Raw genomic sequence first — 24,158 nt, 5'->3', positions numbered from 1 at the left:
GTTGGCAGTGCTAACATTTCGCCTTCTGAAGTCATTTCTGTCTCAAGTCTACAGGCTTATTAACTTTATTGGTGATTACTCTTGCACACGCTGTGTATCTTTAAGGCTCTCTTGGCTGCTGACTTACAATGGGATGTGTAGTTCCAGCTAAATGGAATACAAAATGGACAGGAGTTATGGAATCATTTTCCGAGGAAATTCAATGCATGGAGGCAGCATTTTCAGAATACTTAAGTGTGTTTTGTCCCTGAAATATTTGAAAAAAAAAATCTGTGTATGTAAATGACAATATTATGAAAAGTGCAGCAGGCTGCTTCTCACCATATAGTAGAGATGCTGCATTGCAGACATGCACAACAAAAAGACTGTTAAACAAATAGGCTTTTGGCCAAAAGGTCTTCTTAGATAAAACACACTCACACACACACACACACACACACACACACACACACACACACACAAATGCAACTATCACATGTCTCTGGCTGCCAGCGCCAGACAGGATGTGAAAGACAAACTCTAGAAATTTTTTTTGAACTTCGTGCTGGCAAGTTAGTTTGGAAAACTACTAACAAGGTCACTACCAACTATAGATGTTGAAAATGGTAGCAAACCAGGCAGGGACTTCACAAACAAATCAATCTTCACTGGTGACGTAATTTTTCATCCGTCAGGAAAGGTCAACTGACATAACGCACGCATATAGAGGGTGGATAATTAAAATACAACTGTCAAACATGTATAGGATCTGAGAAAGTTAACATGACCTGTGCTGTGTCCAACTAAACAGTCCGTGGACCCTTCTTATCTGCTGAGAGAACTGTCACTGGTGTCACCTATCTCAACATACTGCAATTGTGGCTCACGCCACAACATAAAACTGATAGCAGGAATTTCATCTTTCAACAAGATGGTGTCCCTCCACATTTTTACAATTGTGTGTGAGAGTATCTGAATGAGACACTGCAACGTTGCTGGATATGCCGTGTTGCTGCTGTTGACGTGGCACTACTCGAACTGCCGTTGCAGTCATCAGGTTTGCTGGATAGTGTTTGTGTTCCACCTCTACTACAGAACCTCAAAGACTTGTAACACTGCATCATAGCAGCTGTTCTTATGCTCATTTCTGATATGCTGGATTGGGTATGGTCAGAACTGGACTACTTAGTAGACGTGTCATGTGACAAAGGGTGGACACGAAGAACATACATAAACATTGTAAAAACTTTGAGACTCTCCCTTTCACATACTGTACCATTTGTTACAGTGTTCTTTGCATTTATCTGTAAACATTTTAAAAAAATGTTCAAGGCCATTATAATTACTCTGTAAAATGTAAAAAATGTACCATAACATGGGAAACAAGTGACTAACCTTCACAAAAACCATCAGTTCTGGAGTGCAACTGTGACAAAAAAGTAGGCAATCAAACATATTCCTGAAGAACACGATGTACAAGTATATGTGTGAAGTTCCCTGTGGCTAATGCAACTTCAATCAATTACAATCTAATGATGGAAAATCCCTGAAATGAAGGATATCATGTTTGGCAGTGTACTGTTTCTTGGCTACAGTTTGTTGTGGCTATTCATAGGAACAGACAGCCTGTTGAATAAAAATCTCTCGATGTACATGCCAAGGATGGCTTCCGATTGGCTAGAATACGTCACAGCAACAGCAATATGGCGCATAGTGAAGTGGTACCCTCTACTTCCATAGATGTAGTTTCTATCCCGCATTGCTTGCAGCGCCATTCCTTGAATCAGGAGGTAAAGTGCGGCGTGTTTTCTTCTGCGATTTTTCTTTATCCAGTGCACTCTTCCAGGTGTTGCTAAGTGCATAGCCGTTGTCCCTGTCGTGACAAGGAGGTAGTACCAAAGTTTGCAGTCGTCAAACACCACATCAGTAATGCTGCAGTAAACAGAATTTTATGGAAGACCAGCCATGGTATCATGAAAGAGAGGATACATCATATCAGGTATGAACTAGACATGAACGCTCACCTGTTATTTAGTTGATACTTATTTCTGGCTGGAGTCCTCTCACCATTGGACTGGGAATGGGTGGATATGACTTTGGCTGCACACCAACGAGCCAATTTAAGCAGGACTACGGCGAAACAGGCCGATTAATTTGAGCGGCTTAACCGTGATCAAGGAACTACTGAATCCAATGGCATTCACCGCACTGTTATCAACTTCTCTGACAAGGAACTTGATGAAGCTACCGTCTCAGCTCTCAGTAAACGATTGAACTTCACCCCAGCTACACGTAAGTTACCTGTGGTTGAGATTATTAGTGGAGTGGAACAAGCAGTTCGTCATATTCCCCAATAAGCAGCCAATGACGTGAGGCTTGTTACTAGCCGGATTTTAGTAACATCCAAGATGCCTAAGTCAAACATTAGCAGAGAGGAGAGACAAGGCCTGAAACTGCAGAAGGATGAAGATTTAGTTGTTTTACCTGCTGACAAGGGGAACGCCACGGTAATCCTCAATGCTACAGATTACGACAAGAAATTTGCTTTGTTACTTGAGGATAGCACATATTGGATTCTCAGACGGGATCCCACATCAGCGCTCAGCACGAAGACAAGGAGCTTCTAAGGAACTCTAGCCTCTCCGATGAACTGGTGAAGAACTTATGGCCGAGAGCACCTCGGCCACCTAGATTGTACGGTTTGCCAAAGGTTCATAAGGAGAACGTCTCGTTGAGACTGATTGTTAGTGCTATCGGCTCTCCTACGTACAGGCTTGCAAAACACTTAACTAAATTGTTGGCACCTATAGTTGGTCACTGCTCACATCATATTAAGAATTCAAGAATGTTTGTTGGTATCATAAAACAGATGAAGATAGGCCCAAATGATATCATGGTCAGCCTCGACGTGGTTTCTCTGTTCACAAAAGTACCTGTGGATGACACATTACAACTTTTGGCTGCTCATTTTTCCTCTGAAATTTCGAAGTTGTTTCGGCATACGTTGATGACCACTTACTTTTATACAGTGGAAATTATTATGAAATGACGGATGGAACAGCCATGGGTTTGCCACTATCACCAGCAATAGTAAATTTTTTCATGGAGGATTTTGAAGAACGAGCGTTGAGCAGTGCTCACCTCCACCCATCATGCTTCTACAGATATGTTGATGACACCTTTATAATCTGGATACATGGCATTGACATGCTGCAGTAGTTCATTGAACATTTGAATGGTGCACACCCTAACATAAAATTTACAATGGAGGTAGAGAAGGAAGGGAAATTACCTTTTTTAGATGGGTTGGTGGAGCGAAAACCAGATGGATGACTTGGCCATTCTGTGTACAGGAAGCCAACGCATACAGACTTATATTTGCATAGCCAAAGCTTCCATCATCCATCTCAGAAGAGAGCTATGCTGAATACTTTAGTACACAGAGCCAGGACTATTTCTGACAAGGACCACCTTGTCCCCGAGATTAACCATTTGACGACTGTTCTCAAGAGGAATGGTAATTCTTCTAGTGAAATTAAATCAGTATTGTCCAAGAAAGTAAGACACGATGCTGTCCATAAATAAGAAGAGGACCAACACATAGCGCGGCTTCCATTTTGTGGTGCTACAACAAGCAAGATAGGCAGAATCCTAAAGAGACAAGGAATACAACCAGTTTTCTGACCACCTAGGAAAATTGAAGGAATGTTGAGACCAGTCAAAGATAGTGTTGGCTTAAGCATGCTGAGAATTTATAGTATTCCTTGCGAATGCAGGAAGGATTACGTGGCCAGTCCATAAGAACCGTTGCCGACCATTGCATCGAACATCAGTGCCACCTGAAATACAAGTACTTGGAGAAATCAGCGGTGGCTGAGCATAGCCTGCTTAACAAGCATAAGATTTTATTTGAAGAAACAAGCCCACGCATAGCAGTCGAAATTAGACTTAGTGATAATAACTTTAACAGAGACAATGGCTATGCACTTAGCAACAACTGGAAGAGTGCACTGGATAAAGAAAAATCGCAGAGGAAAACTTCCTGCACTTTACCTCCTGATTCAAGGGATGGCGCTGCAAGCTACGCGGGATAGAAACTACATCTATGGAAGTAGAGGGCACCACTTCACTATGCACCATATCGCTTTTGCTGTGACGTATTCTAGCCAATCAGAAGCCGTCCTTTGCATATAAAAGTGGGAGCCTCGCTAGTTTACGACAGTTGGTTATAGCCCTGATGACAACCATGGAGGTAGTGGTTGAAAGCTTGGAGTTTTATCCTGAATTGACACAGCATGTACACCAAGAGATTTTTATTCAAGAAATACATCACGAAAGATTTCATAGCCAGACAGCCTGTTGGTTGTCGTGTCCACATAGAATGCAGCGCAGTGGTTGCAACTCAGCTTGTTGATCACATGACTGGTTTCAAAGGTAGCCTTACCTTTGATGAGATAGGTGATGTATGTGACCAGAGTGGTGTAGGTGGTGGTGGGAGGATGTATGGGACAAGTCTTTCATCTAGGTCTATTACAGGAATACGAGCCATGACATAACGGATTGGGAGCAGGGGTTGCATAGGGATGGAAGAGTATATTGTGTAAGTTCAGTGGTAGGCAGAATACCACTGTGGGAGGGGTGGGAAGGAGAGTAGGCAGGACATTTCTAATTTCAGGGCAGGATGAGTGGTAGTCGAAATCCTGGCGGATAATGTAATTAAATTGCTCCTGTACTGAGTGGTACTGAGTTATGAGGGGAATGAAGTTTCTGATGGGCCATCTGCAGGAATCCTTCCTAAACACCCAGAATCCTAAACCCCTCACCTGGTACAGGTGACATCTTTGCTATCTGGATCAAGGGTCAGGACATCTTATCCACATTCCTCCAGAACCTCAACAACTTCTTCCCCATTTGCTTCACCTGGTCCTACTCAACACAACAAGCCACCTTTCTAGATGTTGGCCTACACCTAAAGATGGCTTTATCAGTACCTCTAACCATATCAAACTTACTAACTACCCGCAATACCTTGCTTCGACAGCTGCCACCCTTCCATACAGTCTAGCCAACCATGGTCATTGCATATGCTGCGACGAGCAGTCCCTCATGAAATATACTGAGGGCCTCAATGAAGCCTTCACAGACCCAAATTATCCTCCCAACCTTGTACAAAAACAAATCTCCTGTGCCTTCCCTTTCCAGCCTCCCACCACATACCAAAGACAAACTGTGGGGCTACAGAGGAGCATATCCCTCGTAACTCAGTACCACCCAGTACTGGAGCAACTGAATTACATTCTCCACCAGGGTTTAAACTACCTCTCATTGTGCCCTGAAATGAGAAATGTCCTGCTCATTATCCTTCCCATCCCTCCTACATAGTTATTCTGCCATCCCATGAACCTACACAAAACACTAGTCAATCCACAAACAAACCCTGCTTGCAACCCCTTACCTCATGGCTCATACCCCTGTGATAGACCTAGATGCAAGACTTGTCCCGTATCTCCTCCCATCACCACCTACTCCACTCCGGTCACAAACATCACCTTTCCCATCAAAGGCAGGGCTACCTGTGAAACCGGTCATTTGATCTACAAGCTAAGCTGCAAGCACTGTTCTATGTGGGCATGACAGACAAGCTGTCTGCCCGCTTGAATGTCCACAGCCAAACTGTGGCCAAGAAACGAGTGGACCACCCTGCTGCTGAACACGCAGCCAAACATGACATCCGTCATTTCAATGACTGCTACACAGCCTGTACCATATGGATCCTTCCCACCAACACCAGCTTTTCTGAATTGTACAGGTGGGAACTTTCCCATAACCCCCTGGCCTCAACATTTGTTACTCACTGTCTTCACCCATCCAGCCCCTTCCCTTTTCCCATTCCAGCACCACACAGCCCTCATTCCACCAACACACCCAGTCTTTTTACTTCTCTCCTTTTCCACTGCTCCCCCTCCCCCTCCCCTCTGTCTAGCCTCTCGACAGCACATAGCTGCCCACCCTATCTCCACCTCGTCACGGAGTGCTCCTCAGCAGCACTTCACTGTCCTCCACCCCTACCCTACTATCTTTCCCCCTCCACCTCAGCCTCCTCCTTACCCTCATTCATTTGTCACTCCCATCAAGCAGTGGAGCTCCTGCTTGTAGAGTGGCTTCAGTTGACTGAGACTTCAGTCATCTGTGTGCGTAAGTCGTGTTTGCTTGAGAGAGAGAGAGAGAGAGAGAGAGAGAGAGAGTCTGTCATGTATTTTTGACGAAGGCCCTACTGGCCGAAAGCTTTATTTGTGTCAGTCTTTTTGTTATGCCAATCTGAGACTCAGCATCTCCACTATATGGTGAGTTGCAACTCTATAAATTACATTTTAATTTAAACATATGTTTTTTTATTTCATAACTGTACCCTGTACTTTGTTAAATTTTGCTGTGTTTAGACTTTTAGTCTAGTTTTTCTTAAGTTTTATGGTAATTGGCATATAATAAATAAATAATTCTTTTGAAACTGCCATTCACAGGATTTCAAAGCCCAAAATTTAAGCCTATGTAACTTTAGTGTTAATAACTATTTATGAAATATGTTTTTTATCTGTTGCCTCAAAAATACTTTTACACTAATTACTGATACTACTTTATGAAGAATAGTAAAAATGCAGAACTTTTCTAGATATTGCATGTGTTTTTCAGTTGTAGCTGTTGTAATTTTTTCAAGCAGCAATCTGGTTAGTAACATGTACGAAAACTATTCCTTAAAATATCCTTCTAATTCTGTTTTGCAGTCTCTCTTGATATGGTTGCATCTCTAATGACCTTGACGTCAACAAGGCATTAAATAATTAGTCTTCCTCCTCTATTTTTTCAGACTAAGGATCCTGTGTGAGTTTACAATTTATCTTTGATTATTATATCCGCAAATCCTTGTACTGTTTCGTCAGATGAATGCCCCTATGTTTCAAAAATCTGTTATTATTATGACATCCTATAACTAGGGCCACATGTAAGTAGATAATTGCTTCTTTCTAGATTTGAATGGCCAGTTGGTCAGCTGTGTACATCAGTTGTGTACCTGACCTCTCCCTGCTACATGTAGTATTTGCAAATGTTCTGTAGGAGATTAATTACACAGTGAAAAACACAGCTGAGTCACTGTAAGAGAGAAAACTGACCAGAAACATCTGCAGAAGCCAGTACAAAATAAAAGAAACAAAATAAAGGCATTAGGAAATATGATTAAGTAGAGTGAAGAAATAAAAATATGATATAAGGTGAAAGGCACTGTACAGAGATAAATATGTGTAAAAGACACTGACAGAATAATGCAAAGTAAATGGTACGCATTTGAGCAGATAGGTGTCTACAGGAGGTAATGTATACATGCACAGCTGCTACTGATTTTTATTAAACAGCAGTTTAATACAAAAATAAAATTGCTGCAGTCTTCAAAAATGGGTTAAATGTTAACATATAAGCTTACATACGGACATGTGTTGGACAAAATAATATGAATATCCTGATAAAACACTCAGTTTTCAGAATTTGTTCCATCTCTAATTAATCTCTTCCTCTGAAACAAAATTAATGGCTTTTTAAGGTCCTCTGGCATCTCTTAAAGAATTTGAACAGTTTTACTCTGGAGAATGATACTATTTTCCATTATTGCTTAGAACTGATATGAAAAATCCCACGTTGATTCATAATGCTGTGACAATCAGTGTAAAGAAATGTAAAAGCAGCACAGACGTCAAGCGTAAACATAAAATGGAATTGAAGATTTTGAGCACTCTGTAAGGTTTTACAACAAGGTAAGCCACATTAATATGCAATGTAAAATTACCCACTGGCTAAAATATTCATGTTTATCTCACGCAGACTTTGAAATGCCTCTTTACTCAGTTCTAGAATTATGTCTCTAACCAGTGACTCAAGAATTCATTCAGAAATTGAGCAGTCAGAAGTGTTTTTGGATGAAGACTACCGAGTCATTGGCTGCTTCCAGATGGAAAGATTTATCTCTTGGCTTATACATAAATATTGAGCATTGTGCTTATGTCAGATCTTCCTGTTGACTAGAAAGTTCTTTTTTAATGGACACCAACTCATTCAGAACTCATGAATTAATAGATTGCATATCATCATTAGATGTAAAGACTATGTTAGTAATTGACAGTATAGACTCATTTTACTGAACATCCAACAAAACGTTCATAATGTGATAATCAAGTGAGCATGAAGACTCATTTATTTCTGCTGCATAACACATTACTGTGATATCACACGTCCTTCAAATGTTTCCTGTAGAAGGAATCCTGATAAGCAAATACTTTGCACGTGCTTAGATCACTGATGTTAGAATTCAGTAGTGACTAATAACAAAAACACACTATGTTTAGTTTCATACACATCATAGAATTATTTATAGATATTTGTGATAGCATGTATAAATGACTATTATATTATATTAAAAACAAAGATTCCAAGACTTACCAAGCAGGAAAGTGCCAGTAGACAGGCACAATAAAATAACACACAAACACACGCACAAAATTCCAAGCTTTCGCAACCGGCGGTTGCTTCGTCAGGAAAGAGAGAAGGAGAGGGAGAGACGAAAGGATGTGGGTTTTAAGGGAGAGGGTAAGGAGTTATTCCAATCCCGGGAGCGGAAAGACTTACCTTAGGGGAAAAAAAGGATAGGTATATACTCGCACACACACACACACATATCCATCCATACATATACAGACACAAGCAGACATATTTAAAGGCAAAGAGTTTGGGCAGAGATGTCAGTCGGCGTGGAAGTGCACAGGCAAAGATGATGTTGAATGACAGGTGAGGTATGAGTGGCGGCAACTTGAAATTAGCAGATTGGATAACGAGAAGAGAGGATATATTGAAGGGCAAGCTCCCATCTCCGGAATTCGGATAGGTTGGTGTTGGTGGGAAGTATCCAGATAACCTGGACGGTGTAACACTGTGCCAAGATGTGCTGGCCATGCACCAAGGCATGTTTAGCCACAGGGTGATCCTCATTACCAACAAACACTGTCTGCCTGTGTCCATTCATGCGAATGGACAGTTTGTTGCTGGTCATTCCCACATAGAAAGCGTCACAGCGTAGGCAGGTCAGTTGGTAAATCACGTGGGTGCTTTCACATGTGGCTCTGCCTTTGATCGTGTACACCTTCCGGGTTACAGGACTGGAGTAGGTGGTGGTGGGAGGGTGCATAGGACAGGTTTTACACCGGGGGCGGTTACAAGGGTAGGAGCCAGAGGGTAGGGAAGGTGGCTTGGGGATTTCATAGGGATGAACCAAGAGGTTATGAAGGTTAGGTGGACGACGGAAAGACACTCTTGGTGGAGTGGGGAGGATTTCATGAAGGATGGATCTCATTTCGGGGCAAGATTTTAGGAAGTTGTATCCCTGCTGGAGAGTCACATTCAGAGTCTGATCCAGTCCTGGGAAGTATCCTGTCACAAGTGGGGCACTTTTGGGGTTCTTCTGTGAGAGGTTCTGGGTTTGAGAGGGTGAGGAAGTGGCTCTGGTTATTTGCTTCTGTACCAGGTCGGGAGGGTAGTTGCGGGATGCGAAAGCTGTTTTCAGGTTGTTGGTGTAATGGTTCAGGGATTCAGGACTGGAGCAGATTTGTTTGCCACAAAGGCCTAGGCTGTAGGGAAGGGACCGTTTGATATGGAATGGGTGGCAGCTGTCATAATGGAGGTACTGTTGCTTGTTGGTGGGTTTGATGTGGACGGATGTGTGAAGCTGGCCATTGGACAGATGGAGGTCAACGTCAAGGAAAGTGGCATGGGATTTGGAGTAGCACCAGGTGAATCTGATGGAACCAAAGGAGTTGAGGTTGGAGAGGAAATTCTGGAGTTGTTCTTCACTGTGAGTCCAGATCATGAAGATTTTGTCAATAAATCTGTACCAAACTTTGGGTTGGCAGGCTTGGGTAACCAAGAAGGCTTCCTCTAAGCGACCCATAAATAGGTTGGCATATGAGGGGGCCATCCTGGTACCCACAGCTGTTCCCTTTAATTGTTGGTATGTCTGGCCTTCAAAAGTCAAGTAGTTGTGGGTCAGGATGAAGCTGGCTAAGGTGATGAGGAAAGAGGTTTTAGGTAGGGTGGCAGGTGATCGGCATGAACGGAAGTGCTCCATTGCAGCAAGGCCCTGGACGTGCGGGATATTTGTGTATAGGGAAGTGGCATCAATGGTTACAAAGATTGTTTCCGGGAGTAACAACTGGGTAAGGATTCCAGGCGTTCAAGAAAGTGGTTGGTGTCTTTGATGAAGGATGGGAGACTGCATGTAATGGGTTGAAAGTGTTGATCTACGTAGGCAGAGATACGTTCTGTGGGGGCTTGGTAACCAGCTACAATGGGGCGGCCGGGATGTTTGGGTTTGTGAATTTTAGGAAAACAGCTTTCGCATCCCGCAACTACCCTCCCGATCTGGTACAGAAGCAAATAACTAGAGCCACTTCCTCATCCCCTCAAACCCAGAACCTCTCACAGAAGAACCCCAAAAGTGCCCCACTTGTGACAGGACACTTCCCAGACTGGATCAGACTCCGAATGTGGCTTTCCAGCAGGGATACAACTTCCTAAAATCCAGCCACGAAATGAGATCCATCCTTCCTGAAATCCTCCCCACTCCACCAAGAATGTCTTTCCACCGTCCACCTAACCTTCATAACCTCTTGGTTCATCCCTATGAAGTCCCCAAACCACCTTCCCTACCCTCTGGCTCCTACCCTTGTAACCACCCCCCGGTGTAAAACCTGTCCTATGCACCCTCCCACCACCACCTACTCCAGTCCTGTAACCCGGAAGGTGTACACGATCGAAGGCAGAGCCATGTGTGAAAGCACCCACGTGATTTATCAACTGACCTGCCTACGCTGTGACGCTTTCTATGTGGGAATGACCAGCAACAAACTGTTCATTTGCATGAATGGACACAGGCAGACAGTGTTTGTTGGTAATGAGGATCACCCTGTGGCTAAACATGCCTTGGTGCATGGCCAGCACATCTTGGCACAGTGTTACACCGTCCAGGTTATCTGGATACTTCCCATCAACACCAACCTATCCAAATTCCGGAGATGGGAGCTTGCCCTTCAATATATCCTCTCTTCTCGTTATCCAATCTGCTAATTTCAAGTTGCCGCCACTCATACCTCACCTGTCATTCAACATCATCTTTGCCTGTGCACTTCCACGCCGACTGACATCTCTGCCCAAACTCTTTGCCTTTAAATATGTCTGCTTGTGTCTGTATATGTATGGATGGATATGTGTGTGTGTGTGCGAGTGTATACCTATCCTTTTTTTCCCCTAAGGTAAGTCTTTCCGCTCCCGGGATTGGAATAATTCCTTACCCTCTCCCTTAAAACCCACATCCTTTCGTCTCTCCCTCTCCTTCCCTCTTACCTGATGAAGCAACCGCTGGTTACGAAAGCTCGAAATTTTGTGTGTGTGTTTGTGTGTTATTTTATTGTGCCTGTCTACCGGTGCTTTCCCGCTTGGTAAGTCTTGGAATCTTTGTTTTTAATATATTTCCCGTGTTGAAGTTTCTTTCTATTTTATTTGACTATTATATTAGACTTCCCTGTGGAATACCAACAACATAAATGAGGACAGACTGCTACTCACCACATGGAGGTGGTGCTGAATGGCAGATAGGCACACTCGAAAGTAGACCAAATCTTTGGACACAGTACCTTAGAAAACCACACACACACACACACACACACACACACACACACACACACACACACACACACACACACACGGTCTCTGTCGTCTCCATGCGCTAAGGCCTTAGCATCAAGTGCTTGTGAGTTGAGTGCCTTAGACTGTGTGTGTGGTTTTCTAAGGGACTGTTTCCAAAGATCTGGTCTACTTTCGAGTGTGCCTATCTGCCATTCAGCACCACCTCCATGTGGTGAGTAGCAGTCTGTCCTAATTCATATTATTGTGTTTCACTAAAATGCTCAGAACTATGGCAAGGAACTTCCACATGTTACTAGATGACCTGTCAACTTAAGTTAAAAATAGAAGGACAAACGTCCAAATTTTGCTTTTTGCTGGAGGGCTACTGAGACAATGAATGGTTAAAAGAGCTTAATCAAAGTGAAAAATATATATTTCTATCTCAGGTTCGGTAAGTGAATGCAGCAATTCCTTTTCAATGGGTCCTTATTATTGACATTTAATTCTAGAAAGGAGTAAAAGTATTGGGGTGGAAGTATTAGACTCTCTAAAATATTGAACAGCGGATGGCAGGAAGTTCAGGAACTGATGCAGAAGAATATTTTGATAAACTATTTTTGTGTAAAGAATTTTCATTGTAAATTTTATTTATTAAATCTAATGTTTGGAGGGTAAAATGTTTATTTTCAGATTCATATCAATGAAAATAATCCATTTTTGAAAATATAATGAAATTGGATAAATAAAAAATCTACTCATCAAGTGGCAGCAGGAGAAAACACATATAAGTTTTGAAAATATAATTGGATAAATGAAACACACAAACACATATATAGGTTAAGGAAATGAGCAAGCTTTCACAGCCTTCTCATCTCATCCAGTGTCATCTGACACGAGGTTCTGGATGCCTTTTCTGAGCTCTCCCAATTTCCTAAACCTCACCAGTCCATTTTCTTTATCCCTCTCCATTCCCCTTCAACCCTTCAACCAGAAGAAAGAGCCACTGTCTCTGATAGCTTGCACATTACCTTAACCTTTATATATGTTTTCTCCTGCCACTGCTTGGCAAATACATTTTTTATCCATCCAATTACACTGAGGTGACAAAAGTCCTGGGATATTGATAGGCACATATACCGGTACATATGGCAGTAGTACCACATACACAACGTATAGAAGGAAAGTGCATTGGTGGAACTGTCATTTGCACCCAGGTGAGTCATGTGGAAAGGTTTCCAGCAAAATTATGGTCTCATGATAGGAATTAAGAGACTTTGAGTGCAGAATGGTAGGTGGAGCTAGATGCATGGGACATCTATTTTGGAAATTCTTAGGGAATTCAATATTCTGCAATCCTTAGTGTCAAGAGTGTGCAAGACTACTACATTTCAGACGTTATTTTTCACCAATGGCCTTCATTTAATGACCGATAGTGGCAGTGTTTGCTTAGAGTTTTCAGTGCTAACAGACAAGAAACACTGTGTGAAATAACCACAGAAATCAAATTGGGGATGTACAACAAATGAAACTGTAAGGACAAGGAGACAAAATTTGGTATTAATGGGCTATCGCAGCAGACGACTGACATGAAGGCCTTTGCTAGCAGCACGACATCAGCTGCAGCCATTCTCCTTACACTGTGACCATATCAGATGGACCACAGACAACTGAAAAACTGTAGCCTGATCACATCAGTCATAATTTCAGATGGTAAGAGCTGATGGAAGCGTCTGAGTGTGATGCAGACCCCATCAAGCCATGGACCCAAATTGTCAATATGGCATTATGCGAGTTGGTGGTGACTCCATAATGATGTAGTCTGTGTTTACACGGGATGGACTGTGTCCTCTGGATGTTCAGCTACTTGGAGACCATTTCCTCCACTTCATGGGCATCATGTTCCAAACAACAATGGAATATTTACAGATGTAAATGCACCATGTCACTGGGCCACTACAGTTCGTGATTGGTTTGAAGAACATTTTGGGCAATTTGATCAAAGGGTTTGGCCACACTGATCACTCGACATCCAGTTGAACATTTACGGGACATAACTGAGAGCTCAATCTGTGCACAAAATCCTGCCCCTCCAACACATTCTCAACTATGGACAGCTATATAGGCAGCATGGCTCAATATTTCTCCAGGGGTCTTCCAAAGACTTGGTGAGTCCATGCCATGTTGAGTTGCTACACTACACTGGGCAACAGGAGACCTGACATGATGTTTGGAGGTATCCCACGACTTTTGTCACCTCAGTGAAGATTTTTAGATGAGATCATTTCTATTTTTGGCTGTTAAAACATTATTTGCAATAAAAAATGTTTTCACAGCCAAAAGCAGCAATGATTTCATTCACAGAGACTGTGGACCCAATTATCATCATACTTCAGTGTATATTACCCATTCATATTTACATATACTGGAAACTCATATTCATTTATTGTTAAGAGAGTTGCCCCAGACAGTATAGATACAGAACTGTCACCTCACAACAGTCAGAGGAAAGTTACAAAAGAACACATTCACTTGGGCATAATGCTCACTGAGGAGCATAGGACAGACCCTGACTTTCTTATATAACATGTTGTGTAGTTAGTGTGAGTGGATAACTACGTTTTGTCCTTAATGGCCCTGTTTCAGTGATATTATTTTATTCATGAGGGCAATTCTGTGACTCTGCAAACAGACCAATCCATACTGTTAATTTTGTACAAGTTCTGCATCACAGTTGCTGGCCTCTTGTAACTACCATCTGTCTAACATTATCAAGAATAATTTCTAACTTTGGACATGCCATCTTAAAAATAAATCTCAGTTATGCTCAATAAGGTATCTAGAGAGCACACTGATCATAAAACTGAAGTGACACCCTCACCTTGCAGCAAGTTGTTACTTAGCTATATGGACATCAGAACTATTGTCTGAAGGAAGGAATGAATTGTCAAAGGCAAGAGAAAATGGCACTACAGGAGTCCTCACACACTCAATATTTCTTGTGCAGTACTGCACAATAATATTAACCATTGTTCAGTGCAGTGGTCAAAAAAGTGCAGTGAAGATGTATAATGCTGGTAATGAAGAACTCATCTCTCATGTGCTGAAAGAAGAACTCGCAATAGCTAAAAAATATATGAATGACATTGAATCGTTAATTAATTTTTTGAATGTCGATTTTAATCCTTGTGTGAAAAGTGTACAAAGTGAAACCTACAACACTCTCAAAGAAACCGTTAATGAAACTCAAAGTGCTCCAATATCTGCTATAGTTAGGAAAAACTCGTTTGTGCCCATTGCACAAGAGAAACACCGACAAATGAAACTATTGAGAGAAGATGAAACAAAACCAAAAGTTTGTACCTTTGCACACAGCCATGGATGAGATTTAGCCACTATTCTTATGAATATGCAATCTAAATTTTCTGTTACTGCCACTGTAAAACCCAGGGCCACTTTCCAGCAAATAATTAAAGATTTAAACCCTCAACCAAACGATGTTTGTGTAATTATTGCTGGAGCTAGCAATGTTTATAAAAATGAGTCGAAAAAAGGCAATCACAGCATTGCAAAATGCACTGGAGAGAATCTCATCAAGAAAAATAATCGTCGTTAGCATCCCACACGGACATGACCTAATAAACAGTTCATGTGTAAATAATGAAATCAAATTCACAAACAGAATGTTTCTAAAGGTATGCAAAGCATTCAAGGACGTGAAGTTTGTAGACAGTAATCCCAAAGATAGAAAGCATTTTACTTGAGATGGAATGCACAGAAACCAGCTAGGAAAACATGTACACGCTAAAGCACTATTAGCAGAAACATTCAAACTATTTGAAAACACCACTCTTCCAATCATTCTAAAAGCAACTGTACTCATTGAAACTGTACCACTGGAAGAAATACAGACAGTGTCATCAAAATACTCCTTTAAACCTAATGGAACAGCTGAAGGGAAGACTTCATATGCAGTAGCACCTGTATGTGAATCGACACAAACAGGTCTTTTATACAAAAGCCAGACAGCACCAGTAGTTACAACTCAAATGGGAAATGTTAGTCCACTACCAACTTGTGAAGCAGCAGCAGCATTTAAGGAGGAAGAACAGTCATCAATAGCAGAAACAGCAACACCAACCCCCACAGGATCAAGTGTACAAGCTGACAGTGTAGAAACCTCACCAACAGGAGATCATTCCTCTATGGCAAAAAGGAGCACAGTAGTGACTGCAGCTACTCCACATAGGATGTACCTGAGATCAAGAAAGTCCTCAGCTGCAAATGGGTATTTTTTGTGGTACTGGGGCAGAAGGGAGAAGGTTCCAATCAGAATGTAAGTACTGAAGTTAATAACAACAAATGTGGGTGTTACCAGCTCAACAGTTCCCCTTTCCCTGCAGAAAACTATTCTTGTAATACTGGTATGTCAAAAGAAATAAAACTCAGTCCCAACAGGGGCAGCACCACAACCACTCATGCAATTAAAAATAAGCTCAAAATTTTTCACCGAAATATTCAAAGCCTGCTCTGTAAGTTAGACCAATTTATTGTAAATATTGATGAACCAAAAGGTGCAAATTGTGCTCGTATTCTCTGTCTGACAGAACACCATGTCACTTTTGGCATCGAAATGCTCAATATTCCAAACTATGTTTTCCCTACCTCATTTTGTAGAAAGCATATGTGCAAAGGTGGGGCAGTTATTTATGTGAAAAACAGCCTGTTCTTTAATACAATAGATGTAGAGAAATATTGTGTAGAGAAAGACTTTGAGGCATGTGTCACAGAAATAGTAGAAGCTAACAAGAAACTGGTAATCATAGCAGTATATGGGGCTCCATCTGGTAATTTTAAAATATTCATGAAACAATTAGATTCTGTGCTATTCTATCTCACAAGAAAAAATAGGGACATTATAGTGACTGGAGATTTTAATATAGATTTCCTAGAAAGCTCATCTTTTAAGACAGAGTTTGCAAATTTAATGCAAACCTACAGCCTTGTCTCCACTGTCAGTTTTCCCACAAGAACTACTGCCACTTCCAGCACTTTAATAGACAATATCTTTGTAGATATGAGTAAAACTCATCACATCAAAGTTGAAAAAGTCATAAATGGTCCTCTGATCATGATGGGCAAATACTCACAATTGACAACTTTAATACTAATCAGAACAAAGCTAGTGCACAGTGCAAAACCATTAGAAACATGAATGAGGAAAATATCCAAAAATTCAAATTATGCATTCGGGAGACTGACTAGAGGTGTGTTTATCTTGCAAAAGATGCTAATACAAAATATAATTTATTTTTGCTGATGGATTATCAGGTATATTTGAAAGTGTCTTTCCAAAAAAGGTCTGTAGACTACAGAACAGGCAATCAAGCAAAAAACCATGGCTCACGAAGGGCATAAAAATATCATGCCAGAGAAAAAGAGAACTATATATAACATCCAGACAATCCAATAATCCCCTTCAGATGAACTATTATAGGACATAATAATGTAATAAAGAGAGGAACAGGTACTGCACCATCTGACAATGAAAAAACTGCTGTCCTAAAAATTAACGATTTGGAAATAACTGATAGTAAACAGATAGCAGACACATTTAACAACCACTTTATAAGTGTCACCTCTCAGATAGGTTGCAGTGGTGACCTAAGGGAAGCTGCAGATATTATGAAACGTAACCTCCCACAATGTTTTAATAATATAAATGGAACATTCATAGCTGTTTATGAAATTAAAAAAAATAATTCACTCATTGAAACGTAAAGGATCTTCAGGTATAGATAACATCTCTAGTAAACTGTTGAAACCCTGCAGTAATGATGTAAGTGTAGTACTTGCTCACATTTGCAACACATCTCTTTATGAGAGAGTTGTACCAGAGAGAATGAAATATGCCATTGTGAGACCTCTTTTCCAAGTCTGGCGATGCTACAGATGTGAAAAATTATCGTCCTGTCTCTCTCTTAACAACATTTTCAAAGGTTCTTGAAAAGGCAGTGTATAACAGGATTGTGGCACATCTTGATAATCTTAATATTATTAACCACAGACAGTTTGGTTTTCAAAAAGGGGTTTCCACAGAGCGTGCCATATATTCACTCACAAATGATGTCTTGGAGTCTATTAATAGTAAGAAGTCAGCAGTTGGTGTCTTCTGTGATATTTCCAAGGCCTTTGATTGTGTAAACCACAAGATACTCTTGGAGAAGACCTATCATTATGGAATCAAAGGGCCTATAGGTAACTGGCTAAAATCATATCTTGAAGACAGGAAACAAAAGGTGGTTCTAAACGGCTGCAACAAAGGATCTTCTAATCTAGTGGATTCTGAATGGGGCAAAATTCAGCATGGAGTTCCCCAGGGATCTGTCCTTGGACCCTTGGTGTTTTTAATATATGTTAATGATTTACCCCTGTCCATTAGTAAAAATTGTTAATTCACAATGTTTGCTGATGATACAAGCATTGTCGTAGATGGTAGGTCTACTGCTGACCTGGAAACTGATGCTAATGATATACTCAGAGAAGTTACAGCTTGGTTTTAAATTAGTTCTCTTTCAGTTAATATTAAAAAAACTAATTTTATACAGTTCCATACAAAAAATAAAACTCTAGAAAATATAGTAATTTCTCATGACAACCAGGAATTAGAACAGGTACAATCCACTATATTCCTGGGGGTTCACATTGACAGCAGGCTCAATTGGAAACAACATGTGTCCCTTACTCTAAAAAGTCTTTCATCAGCAACTTTTGCTCTAAGAAACTGATGCTAATGATATACTCAGAGAAGTTACAGCTTAGTTTTCAATTAATTCTCTTTCAGTTAATATTAAAAAAACTAATTTTATACAGTTCCACACAAAAAATAAAACTCTAGAAAATATAGTAATTTCTCATGACAACCAGGAACTAGAAGAGGTGCAATCCACTAAATTCCTGGGGGTTCACATTGACAGCAGGCTCAATTGGAAACAACATGTGTCCCTTACTCTAAAAAGGCTTTCATCAGCGACTTTTGCTCTAAGAATCATTACTCATTTTGGGGACATCAACATTTTAAAATCATCTTACTTTGGGTACTTTCATTCATTAATGAGTTACGAAATAATATTTTGGGGTAATTCCCCAGCCTCAAAAAAATCTTAACTGCTCAGAAGAGAGCAGTCAGAATCATGTGTGGGGTTCCTCCACAAACCTCATGTAGAAAACTTTTCACACAGTTAGGTATTCTGTCTATAACATGTCAGTACATATAATCCCTGATGAATGTAGTTAATAAAGACTATGCTGAGTATGAAACAAATTGTTCATACCATAACTACAATAGTAGAGGTAAAGATAATCTACATGTTGAACTAAAAAATTTATCACTTGTACAGAAGGGAGTAAAGTATGCTGCTATAAAGAATTTTAATGTATTGCCTAATTATATTAAATGTACAAGAAAAAATGAAATGTTGTTCAAAGGTACATCCACTGACCATCCACTGTACTCGTTAGATGCATTTTTTTCCAGAAATAATGCCCTCCCTTAATAATAGATGTATTTAGTCTCTTAGTTATTAGATGGACGATACAATATTATGTTAATGTTATAGTAGTTAAATGACAGCTTGTAAATGAGAAAAAGTGATACTTATTGATATCTATATCATTGTATTATATTACTATTCTGTAACATTAATTGTATTTGTACAACTGTATTGACATGTTCCACATCCAGGCGAATCACTCGCATGTACGGATCCATGGAATACGCATACCAAATAAATAAAAAATAAAATAAAAAATAAGAGAATGGTTCAGTCTGACATGTTGAAACCCACTATGAAATTTTTTACATAGGGAGAATGCAATGAAAGAAATGCACTGTCAAAATTTTAGCTGCTTAGGTGAACTGCAAGTATATATATATATATATATATATACACACACACACACACACACACACACACACACACACTCCTGGAAACTGAAATAAGAACAACGTGAATTCATTGTCCCAGGAAGGGGAAACTTTATTGACACATTCCTGGGGTCAGATACATCACATGATCACACTGACAGAACCACAGGCACATAGACACAGGCAACAGAGCATGCACATTGTCGGCACTAGTACAGTGTATATCCACCTTTCGCAGCAATGCAGGCTGCTATTCTCCCATGGAGACGATCGTAGAGATGCTGGATGTAGTCCTATGGAACGGCTTGCCATGCCATTTCCACCTGGCGCCTCAGTTGGACCAGCGTTCGTGCTGGACGTGCAGACCGCGTGAAACGACGCTTCACCCAGTCCCAAACATGATCAATGGGGGACAGATCCGGAGATCTTGCTGGCCAAGGTAGTTGACTTACACCTTCTAGAGCACGTTGGGTGGCACGGGATACATGCGGACGTGCATTGTCCTGTTGGAACAGCAAGTTCCCTTGTCGGTCTAGGAATGGTAGAACGATGGGTTCGATGACGGTTTGGATGTACCGTGCACTATTCAGTGTCCCCTTGACGATCACCAGAGGTGTACGGCCAGTGTAGGAGATCGCTCCCCACACCATGATGCCGGGTGTTGGCCCTGTGTGCCTCGGTCGTATGCAGTCCTGATTGTGGCGCTCACGTGCACGGCGCCAAACACGCATACGACCATCATTGGCACCAAGGCAGACGCGACTCTCATCGCTGAAGACGACACGTCTCCATTCGTCCCTCCATTCACGCCTGTCGCGACACCACTGGAGGCGGGCTGCACGATGTTGGGGCGTGAGCGGAAGACGGCCTAACGGTGAGCGGGACCGTAGCCCAGCTCATGGAGACGGTTGCGAATGGTCCTTGCCGATACCCCAGGAGCAACAGTGTCCCTAATTTGCTGGGAAGTGGCGGTGCGGTCCCCTACGGCACTGCGTAGGATCCTACGGTCTTGGCGTGCATCCGTGCGTTGCTGCGGTCCGGTCCCAGGTCGACGGGCACGTGCACCTTCCGCCGATCACTGGCGACAACATCGATGTACTGTGGAGACCTCATGCCCCACGTGTTGAGCAATTCGGCGGTACGTCCACCCGGTCTCCCGCATGCCCACTATACGCCCTCACTCAAAGTCCGTCAACTGCACATACGGTTCACGTCCACGCTGTCGCGGCATGCTACCAGTATTAAAGACTGCGATGGAGCTCCGTATGCCACGGCAAACTGGCTGACACTGGCGGCGGCGGTGCACAAATGCTGCGCAGCTAGCGCCATTCGACGGCCAACACCGCGGTTCCTGGTGTGTCCACTGTGCCGTGCGTGTGAACATTGCTTGTACAGCCCTCTCGCAGTGTCCGGAGCAAGTATGGTGGGTTTGACACACCGGTGTCAATGTGTTCTTTTTTCCATTTCCAGGAGTGTGTGTATATATATATATATATATATATATATATATATATATATAGAGAGAGAGAGAGAGAGAGAGAGAGAGAGAGAGAGAAAGAAACTTCCACATGGGAAAAATATATTAAAAACAAAGATTCCAAGACTTACCAAGCGGGAAAGCGCCGGCAGACAGGCACATGAACAAAACACACAAACACACACACAGAATTACTAGTTTTCGCAACCGATGGTTGTTTCTTCAGGAAGGAGAGGGAAAGACGAAAGGATGTGGGTTTTAAGGGAGAGGGTAAGGAGTCATTCCAATCCCGGGAACGGAAAGACTTCCCTTAGGGGAAAAAAAGGACAGGTGTACACTCGCACACACACACACACACACACACACACACACATATCCATCCGCACATACACAGATACAAAGATTCCAAGACTTACCAAGCGGGAAAGTGCCGGTAGACAGGCAAAATAAATAAAACACACAAACACACACACAGAATTTCTAGCTTTCGCAACCGACGGTTGCTTCTTCAGGAAAGAGGGAAGGAGAGGGAAAGATGAAAGGAAGTGGGTTTTAAGGGAGAGGGTAAGGAGTCATTCCAATCCCGGGAGGGAAAGATGGATGGATATGTGTGTACGTGTGTGTGTGTGTGTGTGTGTGTGTGTGTGTGTGTGTGTGTGCGCGCGAGTATATACCTATCCTTTTTTCCCCCTAAGGTAAGTCTTTCCGCTTCCGGGAAGTCTTTCCGCTCCCGGGATCGGAATGACTCCTTACCCTCTCCCTTAAAACCCACATCCTTTCGTCTTTCCCTCTCCTTCCCTCTTTCCTGAAGAAGCAATCGTTGGTTGCGAAAGCTAGAAATTTTGTGTGTGTGTTTGTCTGTTATTTTATTGTGCCTCCAAGACTTACCAAGCGGGAAAGCGCCGGCAGACAGGCACAATGAACAAAACACACACACAGAATTACTAGCTTTCGCAACCGATGGTTGCTTCGTCAGGAAAGAGGGAAGGAAAAGGAAAGATGAAAGGATATGGGTTTTTTCCCATGTGGAAGTTTGTTTCTATTTTATTTACATCATATATATATATATATATGGGATATGTGTGTGTGTGCGAGTGTACACCTGTTCTTTTTTCTCCCTGAGGGAAGTCTTTCTGCTCCCGGGATTGGAATGACTCCTTACCCTCTCCCTTAAAACCCACATCCTTTCGTCTTTCCCTCTCCTTCCCTCTTTCCTGAAGAAGCAACCGTCGGTTGTGAAAGCTAGAAATTCTGTGTGTGCTGACAATTCGCTTTGGCTTTCTCAGGTGACACATCAGTGTCCATGGAGTGTAAATGTGATAATGAAGAATCAGCTCATTGGCCGTGTTTGATATATGGAACAATGAACATACACAAGTGTCCCAGCCTCCTAACAGACGATCTTCCATGGATACTTGAAGATGTTTCTCTGTAGATTACAAGGAACATGTGGACCAACACAATGGCTGTCCAGCCCATAGTCAGTGTGGGAACTTTTAAAAATAAGATATCTCATAAATGACTCAGATCAAAATCCTGTGACAAACATCACTGACATTATAATTTACCTTACTTTTAATATGCTGATGTCAATAAGTATTGTTCCATTTAAAAACTGCATGCTTGCTCAAGAAATGCACATTCTAAGTTTTATTAGAATTTGTGTATGCTGGCTAACAATGTGAGTCCCTGAGTACTAATCCATTCTATGAAAACCACACATCAACAGCATTTTCCATTTCTGCAATATTTGTGGTCTAAATTTTATGTGGTTCACCCTGTATAAATTGAATGAGGGATACCAGAATATTAGTTCTTCAATATAAATCTTTAATAAGTAGAAGAAATTAAATCATGGGCAGTCACTTTACGATGGGAATAAGATACAACACCAAACTTTTCACTGTAAAATTTTTGTCTGTTGCACAGGAGTCACTCTGTAGAACTTTCTGTTTAAAAGCAATCATTTTACATCACACTATAAATTAGTAATACACAGTGTGTTATGATTAACACCATGAACAATGAGAACATAGTATTTATGAAAGTAATAAAGATTCAGGTAAATTTTAATAAAAATAATTTAGACAAGCACTGAAAAAATAATCCTTAGCTCTGCATACATCTAGCTTTTGCATGCTCAACAATCTGCAGAACCAATAGCTTCAAAATCTCTTGAAACATTATATATTATGTATTAAAACTACAATGGAATATTTGAATTATTCAGAATTTTTACCTGACAAGGCCATCATTGTAAACATATACTCGAAGCGGATCACAAGATGTAATCAAAACATAGAGTCGGAGATCAAACTTGAATCCATCCACCAGAAATGGCTGAAAAGGTTACAATAAATATAACAGACTAGACTATATTGTTCAATTGTAGTATAAAATGCAATGAGCGGTATATTTTTAAGTTGACTTTTAGTCTATCTGAAGACAGATAACAAATCAAAGCATTGAGTTTGAAAATGGTCCAATACACAAATTACAAGACGTTTTAATGAATATGTAGTGAAAATTGTCAAAATCTGGCAGACAGAAACTCAAATATGGACTTACTACTTACTGTGAACAGTCGCTTTAACAATTAGGTTGTCTGAGCACACATCGAAGTCTGACTCAAACTTTCAGTGTCACTAATGTTTCAACCTATGAGTTCCAAACTCTAAATTAATTTGGGAATAGTAGCACTTTGGCAGTGGAATCAGTGGACAACGAGGGTTTACCCTGCCAGAATGGAAATAAGTGAAATGAATTGAATGCACTGAAACAAAATGAATGGGTTGATGGCGAGGGGTAACAGATCACTTTGGCATTATGAATTGTGTTAAACTTTATCCTTTCAATACAACAAATGATGTCTGCGACTTTTAAAAAGGAACTTACTTTCTTAGTTTATTCTGCTTTGGAAGCCACCTTCTGCCTGTGGAATTTTTGATTTGTTTGAACACAAACTGTACGCTGGGGCATATGCAGCATATTTGCAAACTGGTGTACTGTTATTATGGCATGTTGTGACACTTGCTGCAACGAGCGATTATTCCACGC

General features: G+C 41.2%; 1 protein-coding gene across 1 annotated transcript in view; it reads right to left on the bottom strand.

Annotated features, from left to right (window-relative positions):
- LOC126282225 (tubulin polyglutamylase ttll6-like) overlaps window positions 1–24,158 on the bottom strand; it is a 395,080-nt gene that overhangs the window by 282,588 nt on the left and 88,334 nt on the right. The window contains exon 7 of the mRNA XM_049981790.1: window positions 23,341–23,441. Within this exon, the coding sequence (XP_049837747.1) occupies window positions 23,341–23,441 (101 nt within the window). The remainder of the gene's footprint in view (window positions 1–23,340; window positions 23,442–24,158) is intronic.

This window comes from Schistocerca gregaria, chromosome 7 (assembly GCF_023897955.1).
Source record: "Schistocerca gregaria isolate iqSchGreg1 chromosome 7, iqSchGreg1.2, whole genome shotgun sequence".
In the NCBI taxonomy this organism is placed as follows: domain Eukaryota; kingdom Metazoa; phylum Arthropoda; class Insecta; order Orthoptera; family Acrididae; genus Schistocerca; species Schistocerca gregaria.
This window is presented reverse-complemented; position numbering and strand designations above follow the sequence as displayed.